The sequence below is a fragment of the Perognathus longimembris genome, chromosome 18 (assembly GCF_023159225.1).
Source record: "Perognathus longimembris pacificus isolate PPM17 chromosome 18, ASM2315922v1, whole genome shotgun sequence".
Taxonomy (NCBI): Eukaryota; Metazoa; Chordata; class Mammalia; order Rodentia; family Heteromyidae; genus Perognathus; species Perognathus longimembris.
The window spans coordinates 28300513-28322982 of NC_063178.1; the positions used below are offsets into that span (position 1 = coordinate 28300513).

At 36.0% G+C, this 22470-nt stretch overlaps 1 protein-coding gene across 1 annotated transcript in view; it reads right to left on the bottom strand.

Annotated features, from left to right (window-relative positions):
• Positions 1-22470, bottom strand: part of Malrd1 (MAM and LDL receptor class A domain containing 1) — a 475502-nt gene that overhangs the window by 256431 nt on the left and 196601 nt on the right. The window contains exons 22-23 of the mRNA XM_048367779.1: positions 7958-8114; positions 2220-2330 (exon numbers count right to left, since the gene is read on the bottom strand). Of these exons, the coding sequence (XP_048223736.1) occupies positions 2220-2330; positions 7958-8114 (268 nt within the window). The remainder of the gene's footprint in view (positions 1-2219; positions 2331-7957; positions 8115-22470) is intronic.

A 22470-nucleotide genomic window follows, 5' to 3' on the forward strand; every position in this document is an offset into this window, starting at 1 on the left:
TATGCACTCTTCCCAGGGCCACTTCAGCTTATTATTTCTAGTCATACATTTTTACCAATTTACAAGCCCTCATTCACGCTTCTGAGGCCAGAAGAACCTGCTCTATAGGAATGAAGACCCGCGATCAGGGTGCTCATTCTTAACTGGCACCCCTGGCATAGGGGTACCCCTTTGCGTGTGGATGCTCAGAATTTTTACTGATAGAATGGTGAAAAGATAAAATGTTCACAAGCATTAATATGAATATTCAAAAATAAACAATCTTGAGTACTTCCCTTTAGTCCAAATTTAAGATATGAAATAATAGAATTTTAAATAAATGAATCATTGATTTTAGTTGCCTCACTCTCCTCCTTAATGTTATCTTGAATAAATATTATCACACAATAAATGAATAATCCATTGACTTGGACGGAAGCCAGTGTACGATCTAGCAATACCCACAGAACCTTCTACACGTTCTTGCCCAGGAATTTTCTTGACTCAATTTAAAAATTCTATAGGTAGAAAAATACCTAGAATATTACAAATGATAAATTTCATATTGTGACAAGCTATTAAATTGCTATCCAATATTTTCTTCTTGAGATTGAAATTTATGTCCCTGGACTAAATCATCTACAGATAGTCACTGTAAAAGGCAAAGCATTTAGGGCTTCTTATACACAGCATCACAAAAAAATTGTGAATAATGTTCTATCTGTGCCTTTATTCAGCGCTCTGCAGCCTGTGCTTCAATTTTGTTTCTTCATAATCTACTTTATCTATACTTCATTTCCTACCATCACCAACTGAACACTGTATAATTCAACCCAGTTTAGTTTCTTTTGGGTTTTTCACAGGGTAAATTTTATTATACTCCCCTCTCTCACAATATAAACCTTTTTATTAGCAGCAATTAGCTGTATAAGGGCATTTGTTTTGACATATCCATTAGGTATAGAATGTACTTTGCTTACACACATTCCAATATAAGTGCAATAATTTCTGCTCATCTTTGTCCTTCTTTTCTTTGCAGTTTTACTAGCATGTATCTATTTTACAAAGAGGTTGTATTGTGATACTCCCATACATGCATACTATGTACCCCATCAAACTCAACCCACTCTCTCCCTTTTCTTCGGTCTTCTTAGAACAATTTCAATGGATTTCTTAGTTCTGTTTTTACTTGTGTCCAAAGTATATCACCTCCATTTGCCTTTATTGCATTCTTTGATAGATCAGAGAGAACACTTGTACACAAGAGACCTACTCAGTACTCCCAAACAACTTGTCTACTTCTGTCCCATAGACAGAAGCCAACAAATACAATATTTAGAATGAATGGTATCTCTTCTACCTAGAGATAAATATTCATAAATTCAAGCAATTAAGCTCCAGGTAATAAAGGCTAAGAAGTAAAGGTTCTCTTAAATAATGAGCGCTAAGTTATTACTCTGCTTACCCAACTCTAAGAGAACTTAACCATCTAGTTTCTTCTTCCAGTAAATTTCCAAAAATGCCATGAAACTCTTGAATCTTGATAATCCGTAAAAATTTAACTCATACTGATATGTTTGTACATAATTCTTTCAGTAAAATATTTTAATCTAAATACTACATCAACTTTTTATTTTATGGAACTAGAGCTTTAAACTCAGGGTCTTACACTTGGTAAGCAAGAGCTCTCTCATGTAAGCCACATTCCGTTTCCTGAAATTTCCTTTAGTTATTAAATATGCATTATTCTTAATGTCCCAATACTGTTGTATTCTCAATAGACAGAAGGAAGATGAGACAATTTTATGCTTCCTAAAATATTTTGAACAGTATAAAAATAAGCTTAAATCATATAATATTGTTTGGAAAGTATTTTAAATTGTATTTGGAATAACTTTACTATCCCTTTTGAGAATATATTTAACAAATCGAGGGAGGTGTTCACTATTTGTAAGAAGCTAGAGAGATGTGGAGGACGAGTGACATTCGAATGAAGTATAACTTCTTATAGTTATAGAAGTATAACTGCCTAATTGAGAACAGTTTAGAATTTCTAAAAGAGGAAAATCCTTATGGAAAAATGACATATGGAGTCTTAAGTGTTGTGCACTCATACAACACACTGAACTGGGAATGGGAGGAAATAAACATATGTGGATGAAATAAAGTAGTAGGAAATTGAAAACAAAACACGACACTAACATTAACCCTTTCATCACTTAACTGCTTTGATTACAAACCTCTGTGAAGGAATGAGTGCCTAAAAATACTTCTACTTTTTTCCACCGTGCACCTTGCTGTCCAGTTTGAGCCCATACTTTAGAAGTATCATTGCCTTTCCTGGTGAGTACCTGCAGAAATAAGTCAAGCAAAGTTATTAAAATATTCTTCCTTTCACAATGTGGAATTATTTCCAGTATTTCTTAATTTTTAATACCTTAACCTTTTATGGCTACTATTTTAAATATTTTATAAGATGTCTTTATTTTCTGACACAAGGATGCAAAACTTTGCCCCAAGTATACTTCATAAGCTTTTAAAATTCTTTCTTTTAAAAAAGTGTTATTGCAAAAGTGACGTACAGAGGAGTTACAGTTACACACATTAGTAGAAAAGGATCACAAAAGCTCAAAAGCTATGTACATATGACCATACGAAATGATGCTATGTGAAATGAACTCCATGATATGGAAACAAAAGGTTTTTCTTTGTGGTTGTTTTATTTTTTTTTTTTTGGCCAGTCCTGGGCCTTGGACTCAGGGCCTGAGCACTGCCCCTGGCTTCTTCCCGCTCAAGGCTAGCACTCTGCCACTTGAGCCACAGCGCCGCTTCTGGCCGTTTTCTGTATATGTGGTGCTGGGGAATCGAACCTAGGGCCTCGTGTATCCGAGGCAGGCACTCTTGCCACTAGGCTATATCCCCAGCCCTTTGTGGTTGTTTTTAATGTGTTTTGTGAAGATATTTCTTTTTTCTTTCATCCCGCCCCCCTTTGGTATATGCCCCATTGTCACTGTATTTGATTTTGGCACCCTGTGTCTTGTATATACATTTATCACAAGCTTTTTGTGTCCTAAAAGTATGTATGAATATCTGTCAATCATGTTCTTAAGGTATCTAGATACTATTTCATTAAGAATTCAGCTACATTATTTGCTCCATCAAAATATGTCTCTGGTACCAGTCAATATTGTATATAGTGAATATATACATATGTTTGATTGGAAAATTTGTGGAATCCCTTACTAAAATGATTTTATAAAGATCTTCCTTCTTCAATTGGTTTTCAGTGGAGTTGCAATGAGAACAAATTCAACCATAGTGACACAGACCTTTTCTAGAAGTGAGTCAACGGTCATGCTGTGAGAGCCCAACAGCCTTGTAAGGAACAAATCTTCATCAATGTTTGTTACAGTTTTGATCCTGAGCCATGCTCAGTGGTCCATGTAGCAGGTGTGATCCCTAGTATGTCATCATTGGGAGGCTGTGAAATCTTCAAAGGGCAGGGCCTAATGAGAAGTTTTTAATTCTATGTGTGTGTGAGCCTGAAGAGGATCATAGGACCCAGGTCTGTTGTCTTTTACCCATTTTGCAACCTAGCCATAAGGTGACTATCTACCACTATGATGAATTCCTTGTCTACAGGCCTCAGAATATGAGGACCAATCAAACACAGAAGATTCCACAACTGTAATATAAAGCTTTTTTCTTGATAAGTTGATTGTCTCAGGTAATGATGGTAGCAATGCTGATTCTCATTCTAAAGAGAGTCTGGATTAGTTGCTACATCATAAAAATTATGGCTTTCCTTCTTAAAAATAAACAAAAAAAAGCCCCAGAGAGAGTTACTATAAGTTACAGGGAAGAGAGAATAGCATCACATCTTAAAGTAACAAAGATGGTTTGATTATTTCAAATTACTCTGAAAAAATACAATTTATACAATCAAATCACACAAGCATCATAAAGACTGACTCTTGAAAGTGAAACTAAACTTTTATGATATTACCTTTGTAACAACTGAATCTACATGAATTTTACTTTTATATAACTAGAATTTCCAGTCATTAAATGCTAGAGAAAGAATCATCATTTTGGTCTATAAAAGTCACGCTAATTCAAGTTAATATCAAAGTCAAGAAAATATAATTACTAATAAAATAATTTGTCAATGATATCAAAACAGCAGAGAAGAAAGATATTTGTATAATTACCATAGTAGTACAAACTACTAAGCAAAACATATCAAGCTATGTATTTTTTGTTTTTTTTTTACAGCATTTTTTCTTTTTCCCCAGAGCTGAGGACCAAACTCGGGGCCTTGCACTGGCCAGTCAGGTGCTCTTCCGCTGAGCCAGATCCCCAGCCCCAAGCTATATATTTGAATATAATATATAATGTGTTATTTAGGCATCCACAAAACCATTTTAATTATCTTATTATTACTTACTTACATAATTTTAATATTACTCAACTCTACAACTAGTACAAATTTGCACTTGGAAAAATAATCAAAATATGTTTCAGATCATTAATCTTAAGCACAAAATATACCTGATAAAATTTTCATTTTACTAATGAAAACCCTGAAGTAAACTTTATTGATTGCTTTGCCTAAAACCAGTTTTAAAAAATCAATGCAATGAAAAAAATAAGTTAAAACTTTAATACATAAGACTACTTTGACATTTTTAGATTATTAAACACACACACAAGTACAAATATAATTTCAAACTACTTTGGTAAGAACTCTCACCTATCATAGAGAAGAGAATGCTTTCAAACTGATCCATTCATTTATATTTCCAATAGAAAAACTGACAGCATTTTTTAAATAAAGTATGTTTATCTACTATTTTGGAAACATTAATGTTTAATAATTGTTAGGAAAATTCTAGCATAAAATACTAATAAAGAGGAAAGGGAACATACTCAATATGCTCATTATTGACAGTGAGAAAGAAGTAGGCAAGTATCTCGCCCATAATTTACTTCTCTTTATTGAGAAAAATAAAGCCTGGGAACCCAAATTTCATTTTATTATAAATATGTTCAACATAAACAGATTTGCAAAAGCAATTAATGTCATTTGAAAAGAGGAATGACTTTTTCAGCTTTTTTATTTTCCTTTATTACTAGTAAAAAGGTGTTTCATTCTGATGTGTCTACATATGCATCCAATGTATACTATGTGATTTGGTCAGACTTTCCTCCATCACCCTCCTTCAGTGACTCTTGCCCAGCCACCAAGCAATCCTAACAAGCTTCACAGATTAATTTCTCCATGTACAGATGAAGTATTCTAATCATATTCACCACCCTTTTCTGTTCTCACTACTACTAGTATCCACCCTCCAGATGTGACCTGGTTCACACTCTTTTTTTTTTTTGGCCAGTCCTGGGCCTTGGACTCAGGGCCTGAGCACTGCCCTGGCTTCTTCCCGCTCAAGGCTAGCACTCTGCCACTTGAGCCACAGCGCCGCTTCTGGCCGTTTTCTGTATATGTGGTGCTGGGGAATGGAACCTAGAGCCTCGTGTATCCGAGGCAGGCACTCTTGCCGCTAGGCTATATCCCGAGCCCTGGTTCACACTCTTTTATTTATGTATCTCATTTTACATTTTATTTGTGAGCAGAGGTTTTATTTATATAGCTTGGTTCTAGCAAAAGATCCCTGGTTTAAAACTGCTTATGGTAGCAAATACTGTAAGCCATGAAGGAAGACATGTAAAAACAGATGCTTCAAAATTGAGTTAGCTTTATCTGTCTAACGATAGATTTGTACACACTGAAAATAAATCTTATATTGTTTTCTACCAGTGCTATATCAAGTAGGGGAAGGCAGGACTTAAGGATCTGTATTAATATTTTAAAACTGTTTTTATATTTTAACTCTATACCTTGGTCTTCTAAGAAAAAAAGAAAGAAATAGTTAACTCTACATATACAGCAGGATAAAAATAAGTGTGGACTATCATTCCAAAAGAGAAAAGTGGTTAAACAATGATAAAAGAGGCTTGTGAAATAATCTGATAGAAATCAGCTTGTAGAGTCTTTTAAGACCAAACCTGAGATAAGTTAAGGAAAAATAAATGGCAATAATTATAAACCACAACATCTTGTGTATAATATGCATTCATGAGTCATACTAGTATAAAACGGGGAACAGAGACATAAAAGTTTGTTTTACAATTGGAGAGAGAAAAAGTCCCAAAGTATGAATTAAGTAATCACATTAAAATTAATTTAGGCAAAAACACTACTGGAGATAGAAATTAATGAGTAAAATTGGTTCACATTAGGATTTTACATGCAGATTTTAATGTGTTTTTTGTTTTGCTTTGTTTTGCCAGGCCTGGGGCTTGAACTCAGGGTCTGAGCACTGTTCCTAGCTTCTTTTTGCTCAAGGCTAGTACTCTACCACTTGAGCCTCAGTGCCACTTCTGTTTTTTTTTTCTTTATATGTGATGCTGAGAAACCAAACCTAGGGCTTCCGTATATGAGGCAAGCATTCTACCACTGGGCTATACATATTCCCAGCCCCACAGATCATAAACTTTTACATGGTGATTTCAAGTGTTATATACTTATTCCAGACTGATCTCAAATATTTCTCCACTAAATCTGCTATTATATGCATAAGACAAAGGGATAAGACTGGAGGACACTAATAATAAGAAAATAAGAATATGATACTGGTGCTATCAGAGCAAAAATTAAAATTTTCAAACTTGAGAGACATTTTCCAAAATACCTTGATCATAATCCTTTAAAGTCGTCATTATAAAGTCTAGGGAAGAATAAGAAGCATTCATTTGAAAGGACAAGGGAAAAACATCTGAATGTAGATGTGATGTTGTATTGAATTATTATTGATTGATTCATTGCTTTAAGTGTCATTACAGGAAATACAAGCAAAAACTAGAATCTACGGTAAGTAGTAGATAGGATTTCATTTGCTATTCTTGATACTTGGTGATTTTGAAGCAGTCTATTTTTTTTTCTCAAAGACACATATTGAAAACAGGACTATTAGAGAACTTCATACTACAGCCCTCCAAGATAGCAAGAGCATATATACAAGTATACCCAAAGGATATATGTTCATTCATATGTTCATATATGTTACACCCAGAACATGGATACAGAAACTTAAAAAGGTGTACTTCAAGTTTAAGATGCTATTTGGCAGAAGCTATAACCTCAGAATAGGGAAAATAACCACAAATTAAAGAGAAAAAGAAGTCCCCACTAGCCACTAATGTCCAATTCTGCCAAAGCTCCTTTTCAATTATGCCATTATGAAATGAATGAAGCATTGATAACTATCCATTTTCATTTGTTAAGAAATTCTATTTTCTTAGTTTAGTTTAATTCTATTGTAAATATGATGTACAGGGAAGTTACAGTCACTTAAGGTAATGAGTATATTTCTTGTCGAACAATGTTACCCCTATCTCACTTTCTCCCACTTTCCCTTCTCCCCCAAGTTGTAAAGTTCATTTCCAACAAAATGTCTTGTGAGTATAGCTGTTGTGCTGGTTCACCCTTTGTTCTTTGTCCTACCATTTTGTTATTCCCCTTTCCTTCCCCAAATCAGAAAAATGTATATAGAAGACACATAGTATCAGAATCAAAAGCAGTGACAACAGGGGATAAACCAAAGAAAATAAAATGAAAGAAAAAGTAACTTCACACAGTACATTTAAAAACAAAAACCTCTTGTTTCTATATTGTGGAGTTCATTTCAATTAGCAACATTTTATACAGTCTCATGTACATATTAGATATTTTAGTTCTCTGCTAGGACTATCCTGGACATATATTATTTGTTACAAATGAGGAAAACCATGGAGCCTATGTTTCTTTAGGTCTGACTTACTTCACTTAATATGATTTTTTTTCCAAGAATTTTAATGACATCAAATGACGTAAAAGACATTTGCAAAGAAGTAATTCAGAAAATGCTCTCATAAGCAATACCTGGAGAGAGCCCACTGTGGCACCATTCATATGAGTCCAAAACACCAAGGTACACTTTGGTCCAGTGAGTGAGATGACAGGAGTCAAGATATCAGCAATGTCACCAAATTTCCCATTAGAACTATCCGCATACAGGTACCAGCCATCTGTGGTATTTCTGGAAAAATTATTATTATTATTATCTTAAAAAAGAGAATAGAAATCATAAAATATAGCCTAACTTTTCATTGGCCATATATTACTACTTCTAGTTTTTTTTTTTTTGTAAAAGTAGAATGCTCTTACTACAAATACACTAGTCTGCTTTTTGTGCTTATTTTCATGTAAGCAAAATGAAGTCCTGAAGCACAGACACCTTTAGAAGAGACATTAAAAGAAGAAAAAATATGAATAAACACAGAATTAACATCAGAACCAAAATGGGCTAGAACTCAATGTATAGGTTTCTAAGGCTTTCTGTTCAAATTCACTTGCTATGTTTAGTTCAGTTTCATTTCAGCATATTTTAATGTCCTTGTGGATAACTTTAAAGTGTGTTTTTTTTCTTGAGCCCAAGACAATAGTCCCAGAACCCCATGAAAATACCAAATCCATGGATTCTCATGCCTTATATAAAATGGTGAAATATGTTCACTTATACCAACTTCCTATATACCTTAAATCATATATAGATTACATATAATAACTAATGCAGTGAAAATAACATAACTGGTTGTTCTATTGTATTGCTTAGGAAATGATGGGAAAATGTAGCATTCAGCACAGACAGATTGTAAAAAATATTTTTGATTTTGCAAAGACATAGAGCAAAGTAAACAGGTCTCAAGATACCAAAACAGTAAAAAGCAAAGAGGAGACAGAATGAGTGGAAAGTGTGTGAGAATAGTACCAATAGCAGCAACCACAATAAAATAGCAGAGGGAACCATCCCCACACTGGACATTGAGGAAAGGGAGCCAAGCATCTCATGGGGGAGGATTGGGAAGGAAGGAAAGAATGAAGTAGGGAGCGGATGTTGCTAGCCAAAAAAAAACCCCCCAAAAAACATAAACTACATATCACCCGAATTGGAGAAAGTGTCTGTATTGTTAAAGACCATAGACTTCATAAGCTAAGTAGTGTAGAACAATTTTCATCAGTGTGAATGTAAAAATGTATACTGTGAAATGTATGTAATAACTTAATCCCCCCAAAAAAGAAATGTAAAAAAAAAAGAGAAATGTCCTTGCCTTACATATGAAACTGTAATCCCTCTGTACTTCACTTTGACAATAAAGAAGGAATTTTTTTTTTTATTTTTGAATGGTTGGATGCTTGGATGTAGACTCATGGCATAAGCAGGGCTGACTGAGCAACAGCAGCTGGTCCTTCTTCCAGGAAACCCGCATAACAGACAAAGAAAAGTAAATAGATATGGACGTGGTGGAATTGAGTTTCTAAAGGTCACAGTCTGGCACTGATAAAATCATGTAGTCAATAGTTCTGCAAATACTGGCCTAGGTATTAATTTCCCAGAAATTCTACAAATGGAAGAGACATCATTTATGCTTAATTTCCCCAATTCATTGTAATGCCTAGATTCAGGTCCCCAAGGTAGATATAAAATATATTATGGAAATAGATTGAAAAATTCTCTATATATCTTTACATCTCCAAGAAAAGAAAATGTGTGGGAATATATAATGATATCTATTTGGAAAATACAAATCACAACATTGTGCTAGTATTTTTTTTTTTTTTTGCCAGACTTGGGCCTTGAACTCAGGGCCTAGGAACTGTCCCTGAGCTTCTTTTGCTCAAGGCTAGCACTTTGTCACTTGAGCCACAGGGCCACTTCTGGCTTTTTCTCTTTATGTGGTACTGAATAATCGAACCCAGGGCTTCACGCGTGCTAGGCAAGCACTCTACCACTAAGCCACATTCCCAGCCTGCATTAGTATTATATCAAACTATGAGCACAATGCCAATGCTAACAGTAGATCCACTAGTCATTGGCCTCACAGATATTAATTTGGGCCCCTGACGTATGTTTTATTTCTAATGGAAAAATGAAGAATTATACAAACACTTGCCTGTATTAGAGATGAGATTATTAGGATGTGTACTGGCAGAGGAAATCATCTCCTCTTCTAGAATTAGTACAGCAGTAATGACCTACGTCCCATCAATTATCAACACCTCTCTACCAACCTTCAGAACACTTTTTCTCCTACAGAGCAGAACATAGGATTTTGAATAAAAATGTATCTCTTTCAAATAAAGCATAGCTTAAACTACAGAGTAAAGGGATTTTAAGAAAATGATATCTACACTTTCAGGTGTTTCAAATGCATTGATCCAAGGTAATGATATACAAACCATTTAAAAGTCATTATACAAAGCTATCTCAAGCTAGGAATGTGGCTTAGGTAGAGTGCTTGCCTAGCATGCATGAAGCCTGGGTTCAATTCCTCAGCACCACATAAACAGAAAAAGCTGAAAGTAGCACTGTGGCTCAAGAGATAGAGTGCTAGCCTTGAGCAAAAGGAAGCCAGGGACAGTGCCCAGGCCCTAAGTCCAAGTGCCAGGACCGGCAAAAAAAAAAAAAAAAAAAGAAGAAGCCATGAGTGGAAAGTTATCTGGGTCTTTAAAACATGAAGCAATGCAACAGTGATACTTACAAAACAATGTGTTGTAAACTAACTGTCCAACTCATACAGGAGGGAGAGTTGGAGAGGAGGGAGGTGGGAGAAAAATTAGGGAGGAGGTAACAATTTTGACAAGAAATGCACTCACTACCTTAGGTATGTAACTGTAACCCCTCTGTACATCACCTTGACAATAAAATTAAATTACAAAAAAGGAAAGTTATCTGGGTCTCATAGAATGCAATCAGTTTCTAAAGTTTACTGAACCTGTTAAATAATTTCAAAACAATTTAAATACTGTGCTAAATAATTTTAAATGTAAAGTTTTAAGAATGTAGATACTATTAAATACTATTTACTTTAATTAAGTTAAAGGTTTAATAATTTAAACTCCATTAAAATACTGCACAAGTTAAATAAAATTCTTTCTTGTACTTAAGAATCCCCCAGGTAGCCATCCAAATTAAATTTGTAGGGAAAAAAAACCTTTGTAAGCCAATCAAAATATATTTAATAACACGAACCAAGCTTTGGACTTGTATATACTCAGTATGAGAGATATATTCTCCAGGTTCACCCTTTGATTGAGATTTTCCCTTTGATTCATTGTAATATTATAGACTAACATACCTGTCATGATATGATCTATGCAAAGTTGTCATGAATTTGTTTAGCTTTGTAACATGAATGGTTGTGCATCTAAGATTCATATATGGGCATTCTTATGCCCAGCGTGATAGTATTGGGGGACTGGGCTTCTGGATGTTGATTGGGTCATGATGGTGGAACCTCTGGTAACAGGAGTTTCAATTTGTGAGGGCACACACAACTACCTCATCTCTTACACAGTTGGAAGGCATCCTCTATAAACTAGGAAGACCTCCAGACTGTAAATCTGTATTTTAAGGTTGAACTTACTAACCTTTAGAACTGTGAGGAAACAGATGCTGTGTATCACTACATTCATGGAATTTTGTTATAGCAGTCCAAAGAGACTAAGAAAGCATTCTATAGTCCTAGTTTTCTAGCATTTTTCTACTAGGTTATTTTTTTAGTGCATCTCTCTAGACTCTAGCTCTACTCATACTCAGTATGTTGTGCTATAATATCCAGAAGAGTCAAGAAAGGTTTATCTCTAATCTTATTGGTCCTTTCTAAAATATACATATCAATCATTCATTTCACTTAGAAATATCCAATACATCTTTGTTGTCTCATTAGTAAAGTCTATGAGCTAAAGTGAAAGTATCTAAGAATATAAAAAGCTTCACTGAAATATATAGAAATTTACTAAATACACCTTCAAGATAAGCTAAAATTTCTTTTCTTTTATTCTTTTTACTAAATTCAAAAGACTAGGTAAAGGCAAGGAATTAACTTACATTCAGGTAAAACCTCCTTATCATGAAATGAACCTGTAACTAGAAATCAACAGATTGTCACTTCACATTACCCTGGTCTATAAAACTTGAATCGGAGAATTCTTTTTCTATATATTTAGTTTTTTCTTTCTTTCTTTATTGTCAAGGTGATGTAGAGAGGGGTTACAGTTTCATATGAAAGACAATGAGTAAATTTCTTATTCTACTTGCTACCCCCTTTCTCATTTTTCCCCTACCTCCCCCCTCCCCATTCCCCTCTCCCCCCAAGAGTTGTGCAGTTGGTTTACACCAAATGATTTTGTGTTGCTTTTTAAATGGTTTGTGTAAGGTCCTCTCCCTGAGGGCTCCATGTAGCTGCCCCCAACTCATTAAATCTCTACCCAGTTACCTGGGTAACCTGCAGACCTGGAGGCAGTTACCTCCCCTTTCCTTGAGGTCACATCCTAATCCACCTGGCCACACCCCTTGTCCCTGCCCTAGATATAAGGCAGGGCTGGGTGGAGGTCGCTCTCTCTCTCTCTCTCTCTCCCTTCTCTCCGGCCATGGATCATCTCGGCCACAGGCCAGCAGTTCGGTAATAAACTTTCTCTCCTGCCTGAATACTGCGTGGTGTTCTCCTTTACCGGCTACCTACTTTAAAAACCTAACATATATGGTGCCGTGACTCAGATGGGGCTTAAGAGTCAGGACAGGCGGAATTCCCATCTATTTTTCTTCTTTTTCTGGGAGTATCCCCAGTCCTGATGGCCCTTTATCCGCGAACCGAACTGCTGTGAGTTGCCACGTGGCACTTTTCACTAATATCATTGCTGGCCTCCACCTCCACCTCCACCTCCACACCACTTGTCTACCCTGGTGAGTGAAACTGCTGCTGCTCGGGTTCTCTGCCGCTCTGTCCACCGCTTCTGCCTGCCGCTTCTGCCCTGCCCGGTAAGCTCTCATCCACTCACCAGGTGCCTCCCTCCCGTGCTTTTTCGGTTTTTCATCACAGTCACACCCGAGCCGGGACACTGCTAGCATGCCTCTTGACAGTGCAATGAGGCCTGCTCGAAATATTCAAACAGATACAGTTTTTGCCACGGCAATGGTAAATGATCAGAAGTCACTTATATTCAGGCTCTCTTTCTCTTTTCCTCTCTTTCTCTTCCTTTTTCTTCCTTTCTCGTCTGCCTGCTTACTTGATTACTTTATAAAAACTCCAAGTCGTACCATCCTGATAACGTGCCTTGCTCACAAAGCTGCCTCTTTTCACAGACCTTCGAAACTGAGGCTTGACCATCAATGTGCTTTGTCAGCAAAGATATCTAAAAGTTCTTTTCTCTAGCATTGACCACGTGGTAAATATTGGGTTTAACAGGCATCAGCTCAGGTGCCATTATGCCATGCCACGTGTTCTCTGTTAGTGTGTTTGTATCCTGCCACCCCCCTCAACATGGCATCCCACTGGAGTTTATCAAAATATGGTTTCTTCATTTGATAATCTGAAAATTGTTGTTTGCTAGCAAAATTGTTTTTCTAACCAACCACGTGTTTTTAAAATATTAGGCAAAAAAAATGTCATTTACTATTGGAATTCCAAAAGACTCTACTGCTGAAATTCATTTTTGCATGCTGTAAAACCTATGTGCACAGTGTGTATGTCTGTGTAAATGTCATTTGTTAATATGTTCATCTAGCTATATATCTGTGCTAAAACTCATCACATCTACTGAGTTTTGTCATTGCAGAATTCTGGCAAGTATTTTGTCAGTTCTTGACAAGGTACAGGTAAGCTCTAGTCCCCTTGGTCTCCTTGTCGTTTTAATTGGAAATCAAAAGGGCTTTTGTGGCAAAGACTCCTTGGATTGCAGTTCGAAGCCAGCCAGGGCTGAAAATCTCTCTCAAACTCCATCTCCCAATTAATCAGCGAAGAGCCAGGCTGGAAGCATGGCTGAAGAGACTTATCTCTTACCAGCCAAATGCTAGAAGTGGAGCTCAAGTGGTAGAGTACTAGCCTCGAGCATAAGTGCTCAGGGACAGTGCCCAGGCCCTGAGTTCAAATCCTGTGAATGCCAACGGGGGCAAGCCATGCCAGCAACAAGCACCTAGACTACTGGGACTCAGCCACTTCCAGGAACAAGTATCATGGAGTGGAGTAAGAGGAAAATGATCGCATCCAAACTGGAGTCACTTTGTCTCGCCCTTTCAAAATTAATCAGAGCCGGGGGATCAAGAGATAGTAGCTTGTCCATCTAATGTCCATACCTGAATATAAGAACTAGCCAAGTCATCCGGTTTTTAATTTTGTGCCCTAAACCCTTCCTTTTGCCTTAATATTTCTTTTTTTGTCCGGCCCCTGCCTCATGAGACTTATTCCAGGCTTCATTCAAGGACTGGCATCTACCACCAAGGGACCCTGCTGCTCACCTTCTCCAGGAGGGGCCACATTTCTGCCTTTTACCCGTAATGCTGACGCCCCTTGCCAGCAGGAAGCAGCCAGAGAGAGTCTTCGCCCTTTTTCATAACTATTAAAAGGCTGGAATGTAAGGTCCTCTCCCTGAGGGCTCCATGTAGCTGCCCCCACCTCATTAAGTCTCCACCCAGTTACCTGGGTAACCTGCAGACCTGGAGGCAGTTACCTCCCCTTTCCTTGAGGTCACATCCTAATCCACCTGGCCACACCCCTTGCCCCTGCCCTAGATATAAGGCAGGGCTGGGTGGGGGTCGCTCTCTCTCTGTCTCTCTCTTCTCTCTGGCCATGGATCATCTCGGCCACAGGCCAGCAGTTCGGTAATAAACTTTCTCTCCTGCCTGAATACCGCGTGGCGTTCTCCTTTACCGGCTACCTACTTTAAAAACCTCACAGTTTGTCTTTTGGTTCTTTGTCTCTCGATTTTGTTATTTCCTCTCCAAGGAAATATCTTAAACACTGAAGGCTACATGATGGCCTATTACTGTAGCATGAAGGCAAAGAGAAAAAGTACTTATATAAATAACCAGCTTAGGAAAGGTTTATTTTTTAAAAAACACATGATTCCTACTTTCATTCTAATTTTTTAAATTCAGGATCAGAAGAATGAGGTTTTGCATCAATATATGGCTTCAATTTTTTTCTTTTTTCGTTGATTCTGGGGCTTAAACTTAGGGCCTGCACGCTGTCCCTGAGCTTCTTTGTGCTCAAGGCTAGCACTCTACCACTTGAGCCACAGGTATTCGAGTGGTTAATTGGAGATAAGAGTCTCATGGGTACTTTTCTGCTTGGCTAGCTTCAAACTGTGATCCTCAAATCTCAGCTTCCTGAGTAGCCAGGACTATGGGTGTGAGCCACTGGTGCCAACTGGCTTCAATTTTTATATATCATTTTGTTCACACACACACAGATTTCTACCTATCTATTGAACTAGACCATTATTCATATACATCATTACATTCTTTTCTCACTGCCTCACTATCAATCCTCCCTCTGTAAGACTTCTTTCTTGCCAATGTATCACAAATATGTTCACATTTCTAAGCCTTCTTGGCTAAGAATTTTTAAACTGAGATTTTCTAAATTTCTAAAATGAGAATTCTTTGATTCAAAATTATTCTGTCATCTAGGAATTCCACAAAATCTCCTACATAATTTTTTAAAACACCACTAAGTTTTAATTCATCAACACAACCAAATACAAGCTATACATTTTTTAGTATATTTTCTGGAACATCTTGGAAAGTAGCTTAAAACCAATTGGTACTTGAAAAGTATTTGATGTATTTTTGTTAAGTAAAAATGGCAGGGAATACATTTCTATCTATACAATCCATGCCTTTTCTGTGCCTATTCTTTGCAAATCAAGGTCATGGCGTGTGTGTGTGTGTGTGTGTGTGTGTGTGTGTGTGTGTGTGCGCGCATGCGCACCCGCACGCGCCATACCTGGGGCTTGAACTCAAGACCTACATACTTTCTTGGAGCTTTTTCATTCAAGGCTGTAACTCAACTGTTTGAGCCACAGTTCCACTTCTAATTTTTTGGTGATTAAATGGAGACAAGAGTCTCAGACTTTCTTTCCCAGTCTGGCTTACAATCACAATCTGTACATCTCAGGCTCCTGAATAGCTAGGATTATAGGCATGAGTCACTAGTGCCTGGCAATTATGTTAATGTTGATTTTTTTAATGGACTTACAATTTTAGCAGAATGACTTTTGTTTTAGTGGAGGAGGACTGTGGAGACTGAATTCAGCACCTTTGTATTTAAGCAGGCACTTCGATTGAGCCACACCCTCAGCTCAGAATGTCAGAATCAATTCTCCTAGTATCATAAAATAGTGAGTAACAAAACCAGGGGAAGGTTTTTCTAGCTAAAAAATCAGTAAGAAGGACATAAAAACCAACTATTTTTAAAATAGGGAACATGAATAGTTCCTTTTTTCAATGTTACGTAATATTAAAAGGAGAGGGCCATTTTATAAGGTAAATATAAACACATTACAGAAGGAGAAAAGAAGTCAAGGAAATTTCCTGATGTAATATGCATTTATTTCCTTATTAACTTCAGGCAGAATTTGAAGGTGCTCACTATAGAATATTAACTTAAGAAAAAAACTAAGATTGAAAAAATAAACAAGAACTTGTAGACCTATAAGACAGGAGGAAACAACCAAAATGTGATGCAATTTGAATGATCAAATAAGAGAAAGGATCAGAAAAATATTTATAGAAATAATGGCTGAAAACACTCAAATTATAATGAAAACTATGTATATACCCAAGAAACTTAAAACAAACATACAGTAGTCTAGCATGATAAAAATCTTTTGTTGTTACAATATCAGGAAAGGAAAAAATGAGAGACTAAAATAACCAATAATTAAATGAGCAAACAAATACACAAATTAAATAAAAAACAACTGTACTTCTATCAATAAATTTATTACATTTAAATGGAATAAATACTCCATCAAAAAGATTTACCAGGAATCATCATTAAGCTTCTAATTGTATTTTAGTAAAAGAGAATTAAATATATTTAAATATAACACTTAACATTTCATAATACTTTTTTATTTTCTCATCAACATTATGTAAGGAAGTAAATACTTTGTAATATAAATATTTCATATATATACTTCAAATTACTTCCAGTGTTCTTTACAAGTAATATTATTTTCTATAAGTTTTATAACATAAAAGAGGTATTTATTGAGTAAATATAATTTACTTGTAGGATTATAAAAAGTCAATGTTGAAAGGAAAATGGATGAGAACAGACTTTTAGCACTATTTCAAAAAAAAAGAATCCCAGAATGGAGGGACAAATGGTGAACAAATGCAGGAGTGGTACTCACTAGACATTATGCTGAAAACTACACAGCTTTAAAATGTTTGGGTGGGGATGGGAGAGAAAACTAGGAGAGAGCAAGGGAAGAGGTGCATTGTCCAAAAGGAAATGTACTCTTTACCTGACTTATGAAACTGTAACCCCTGTGTACTTCATCTTTATATTAATTATTTTAGAAAGAAGAAAATAACTATTTTTTTTTAAAGTATCCTGGGCACCGGCGGCTCATGCCTGAAATCCTAGCTACTCAGGAGGCTGAAGTTTGAGGATCATAGTTTAAAGCCAGTCCAGGCAGGAAAGTCCATGAGACTCTCATTTGCAATTAACCACTAAAAAGTTGTAAATGGAACTGTGGCTTGGGAGTAGAGTACTAGTCTTAAACAAAGCCCTGAGGGACTATGTCCAGTCCTGAGTTCAAGCTCCATGACTGGAAAAATAATATTAATAATGCTGTATCTTATTTCAAAGGTTAGTTTTATTTATTTTGTGATATGATTTCAACATCCTGCACTCTAGGATAAAGGGAGAAGGCCATATCCTAGAAGTCTATGCAGCAATACATTTGTTAGAATTAAATGAAGATTTTAAATAACTGCATATGACAAGGGGGCAAGGTTTTCTGTCACAGCCTTATTTTTGTCCTTAAAAGGAATAAAACATAATCATAGCCCCCAAAATATGAAGATGGTGTCCTGTGCACAGAATTTAAATTGCTCTGGTATTTGGATATCCTTAGACTGAAACATCCTTCCAGATGTTAAAGATTTGCTTCCTTGAAATTTTAAAACTGTCTCTTTTGTATTATAATTTTTAAAATACCTTTGTACTGAGCTATGAATTAGTTTACTAATGGACATAAGCAAGTAAAGGAATAGCTACACTGTCTCAGCCTTTTGCTTTACTGTGTTACTCATGGGAAGATGAGCCTCAGATTTGTATATTCATTAAAAGAGTAGGAACGTTTCTTGTTAAGTCTTATCAGCTTCTCAATTACATTTACATCAAGGATTCATGTGCAATTTCTTGTCTTTCCCATCAGAGTCCATCACATATTTGTTCATTACTTCCCTTTCCCTTCCTTTTTCCTTTTCCTCATTTCCCTTCTTTTTCCCCTTCCCCTGTCTTTTCTTATGAAACAAGGTTTCTGTGTAACCTAGACTTGCCTTGACCCTGTTATGTAGCCCTGGGTAGCTACAATCCTCCTGCCTTAGCCACTGGAGTGCTGGACTTAGAGAGATTGTTCTCCACATCTGGCAGGTATCAGCGTTTTAAGGACTCATCTATTTTTTTGTTAAAGAGGATCCTGAGTTACCATTCTTTAACCTTTACATTACATCTATGCCTATCAGCAGTTACTGCTATCAGCTATTTATAGTGTCACAGCCTGTGATAAAAAGGCCAACCTAAGTTCTAAATAAATAAAAGATATAAATCATGTTAGGAGGATTTTAGACTGTAAAAAAAATCACTATGAAGTTTTGTGGCCAGTTGCCTATGTTTATAATGAGATGAATGTAAGATGTCGCTGATGGAATAAATTCTAAGCATTGTTAGTGATGAGATGTAAGTGATTTAGTCTATAACTGTTTAAGTGCTCTTAACGAACATAACCAGTAAGTGGGTCTAATCTAGGAGAATTTAGGAAAAGTTCCTTCCATTTCACAAAAAGAGTTTTTATGCTAGGATTTTTACACTAGGATTTCAAATAATATCCATTCTGATAATTTTATAAGGTGTTCATATTACGTTTTATAAATTGTATTCATAAAATTGTTATTAAATTTGACATTTTAAAATAAAATTGACAGATAATTTCATTTTTAAAGTATAATTTTCAATTTAACTTGATGAAAACTTTCCCAGAATATTATTTTGAGTGCACAATACTCTAACATGGTTAGGTAGAAAAGTTAGTATTTATATAAACAAGAATGAAAAGAAATGCCTAGAAGGAAATTTAGAGCTGAGAGGGAATATCAGCACATTGAATTTTAAACCTAGTGATTTCTCCAAACACACTGTAACTCAAGACATTTATTTGTTTCTCCTCCATTAAAAAAAATACCTGTGCATATTCCTATAAAGTACAACCAGCGAATAAAAACAAGAGATTTATAATGCATTTGAATGAGGAATTGAGCTATAAAAGAGTTAAGACTGTATCTTTACAAAACATCTAAAAGAAAATAACAACTATTTTTGCAAAAACTATATTGTGCCTTAGGAAAGAGAATTGACTTTGTCCTTTAAATGTTATTATTGATGCTAATTGCCTTTGTCTTTATTTTTAGCTGTTCTTTATCACTTAAGGCTTGTTTTTGTCCATTTATCAGATTTTCTTTTGCCGTTAATCTTCCTTTTTTTTTTTTTTTTTTTTTTGGCCAGTCCTGGGGCTTGGACTCAGGGCCTGAGCACTGTCCCTGTCTTCTCTTTGCTCAAGGCTAGCACTCTGCCACTTGAGCCACAGCACCACTTTTGGCCATTTTCTGTATATGTGGTGCTGGGGAATTGAACCCAGGGCCTCATGTATATGAGGCGAGCACTCTTGCCACTAGGCCATATCCCCAGCCCTAATCTTTCTTTTTTTGAGGTATTGAGGTTTAAACTCAGAGTCTTGTGCTCATTAGGCAAATATTCTATCACTTCAGCCACTCTTCCAGTGTTTAGGTTTTAGTCATTTTTGGAGATAGAGTTTCCTCCTTTCTTTTGTTTATTTGCTTGGACTTGGACTGTGATCTTTCTGTGTCTCCCTCACTTATATCTGAATTACAGATCGGTGCCCTCAGTGCCTGGTTTATGCTTTGAGATAAGGCATTGCTAATGTTTCTCCTGAACTAGCCTTGCACTGAGATCATGCTATCTCTGCCTCCCACATAGATGGGATTATCGATTCAAGCCAGTCTATTAACTTTGTTTCCTTTTCATCATTTGTACTATCAGCTTTTCTCATTGTATTGGAGCAAAATAATGATAGGTGCTAACTAGCAGTCTAAAAATTTGAAGTTATAATTTTAATGGAATTTATGAAATCTAGCATGTAATAGTAATTCTGACACACTAAGTATACATTTTACAAAATTATACTTGCATTAAAATGTGCATATAGTAAAGAAAATTTTGCAATCAGTGGCAAGTGCCAAATTCTAATTCAGTTCTTTCACATTCCAAGCCCAATATTCTTTTCAATGAACAATCTTCCTTCCCAGGATAAAACTACAGAGGATGAGTGCCAGTATATTATGTTCACTATCAGTTTCTATCAAAGTGCTAGTTGTTTTGTTCCCTTAAGAAATTATTCTCTGCATGAATATCTCATCCATGCCTCTAGTTAGTTATGACACCAGTGAAGCTATGTTTTATGACTAAATGTATCAAATTCCTATAAATTTTTCACATCTGCCAAGCTAGAATGGTGGGATTACTAGTTGTGTAGTTCTATATTAATGGAGAGTATCCTGGCCAACTCTGGGGGTACTCATAAGAAATTGTTTCCCAGCAGAATCACACCATATGCTATAGACAAGTAGAGCTGAGAGGAAATAATTCATCAAACATCTCTTTAAATGATAAAGTAATGAAAAACACATAAAAATCCATTGGATCAGATGAGAGGATTTGATGGTTTTTATGACTGAGAATAGTTTTGCCAAAGTTTGTATGTGTTTCCAGTTCTAAGATCCCAATGGATGCCTACAACATCAAACTCTAGCTGTCTTGTGGTCTATTTTTCTCTACATATATCATAAAATTTAAGATACAATTTAGTCATAGAGGTTAACAAATAAAACTCATAAGTCAGTGTGTGAATTAAGTAAAGTAGGAGTTGCTTGAACACAAGTTCTGTGATAACCACACAATCAGTCCAGAACCAGGATAACTTCTTTCTAACAGGTGGGAAGCACATACAGTGTGGATATGATGGACACTGGTGGTTTATAGAGTGAGGTCACATGAAATAAACATATAGTACAATATCACAGGCTTAAAGTTATGTACAAAAATATGTGGTCACATATAAACTATACATGATTATTTGTCATTCACATATGCTAACATAAATATTGATTTGCTTTTGTCTGGTAAAATTCTATGAGGCTCTTTAAAGCCACCTCAAAAATTACCTTTTTCAGAATCAGAGAAAAAAGACTAGTATGTCTTTAGAATGAGCAGACATCTTAAATCCAATTGCTTTTCACATGTAAATACTAAGCCAAAGTCAACAAAACCTCCAGATAATCTTAAATGATTCCTGAAACTTTTTGCCACAAAAATGGTTTGGAATGTACTTAATATTTCTATGCAGTGGGAAAAAATCATACCAAAACTTTCTTACTCCTCACAATAAACACCTAACTAGGAAAGTCAGATTACCAAACTGTCAAGGAAGAGAAATCATTCACAGAAAATCAGTAACAAAAAATGTAGAAGAATTCTAGGAGAAGAAGCATTTACCTTGACTGAGGGCAAGTGTAAAAAGAAGAGTTCAGACATGGACTCTGTGGACACCAGTGTTAGTAAAGGTGAAAAGTCATCTATGTGAGACCAAGTTTTAGAGCAATTACTATGTGGTACTGAGGGCAGGAAATAGTCCCTGGAATTTGTACTTTCAACCATGCACTTGATATGAATGGATATTTTCCAACATGCTTTATTTTATCAAATCTGCCATTAAAGTTTTGATGTAATGAAAGGTAGTTAGACCAGGACATCAGTATCATTCATCAGACTCCAAGGAATCCCAATGGGCTACCAGCTTGAAAACCAGATGTGGCCTATACCAGCTAACATTAGAGTGAGGTTTCCAGAGCAGCTGTAATAGAATCACCTGAGAAGTTGTTATAAGGTCTAGGTAAGGTCTAGTTTTCACCCAAGACCGACTTGATCACAGACTCCAGGATGAACCTAAGATTCCTGCCTTAACAAGCTCTCCTGGTAGTCCTGATGCACACCTGAAACCCTACAGAAATCCTCAGCAGAGCAGAATGAGATAAATCTTGAGTGCTTTTATCAACAAACTATAGTGTGGCCTTCACAGCAGACAAGCTGAGTTGGTAACAGAATATATCACAGATCCTTCTTTCTCTTTAGGTCACCATGACTCACACAGTACCTGTCTTGCTTTTTTTTGTTTTTGTTTTTGTTTTTGACCACAGAATCAGTGTTGTCTTCTCTCTTTTTGTAGTAGCATAACACTGAAATCAT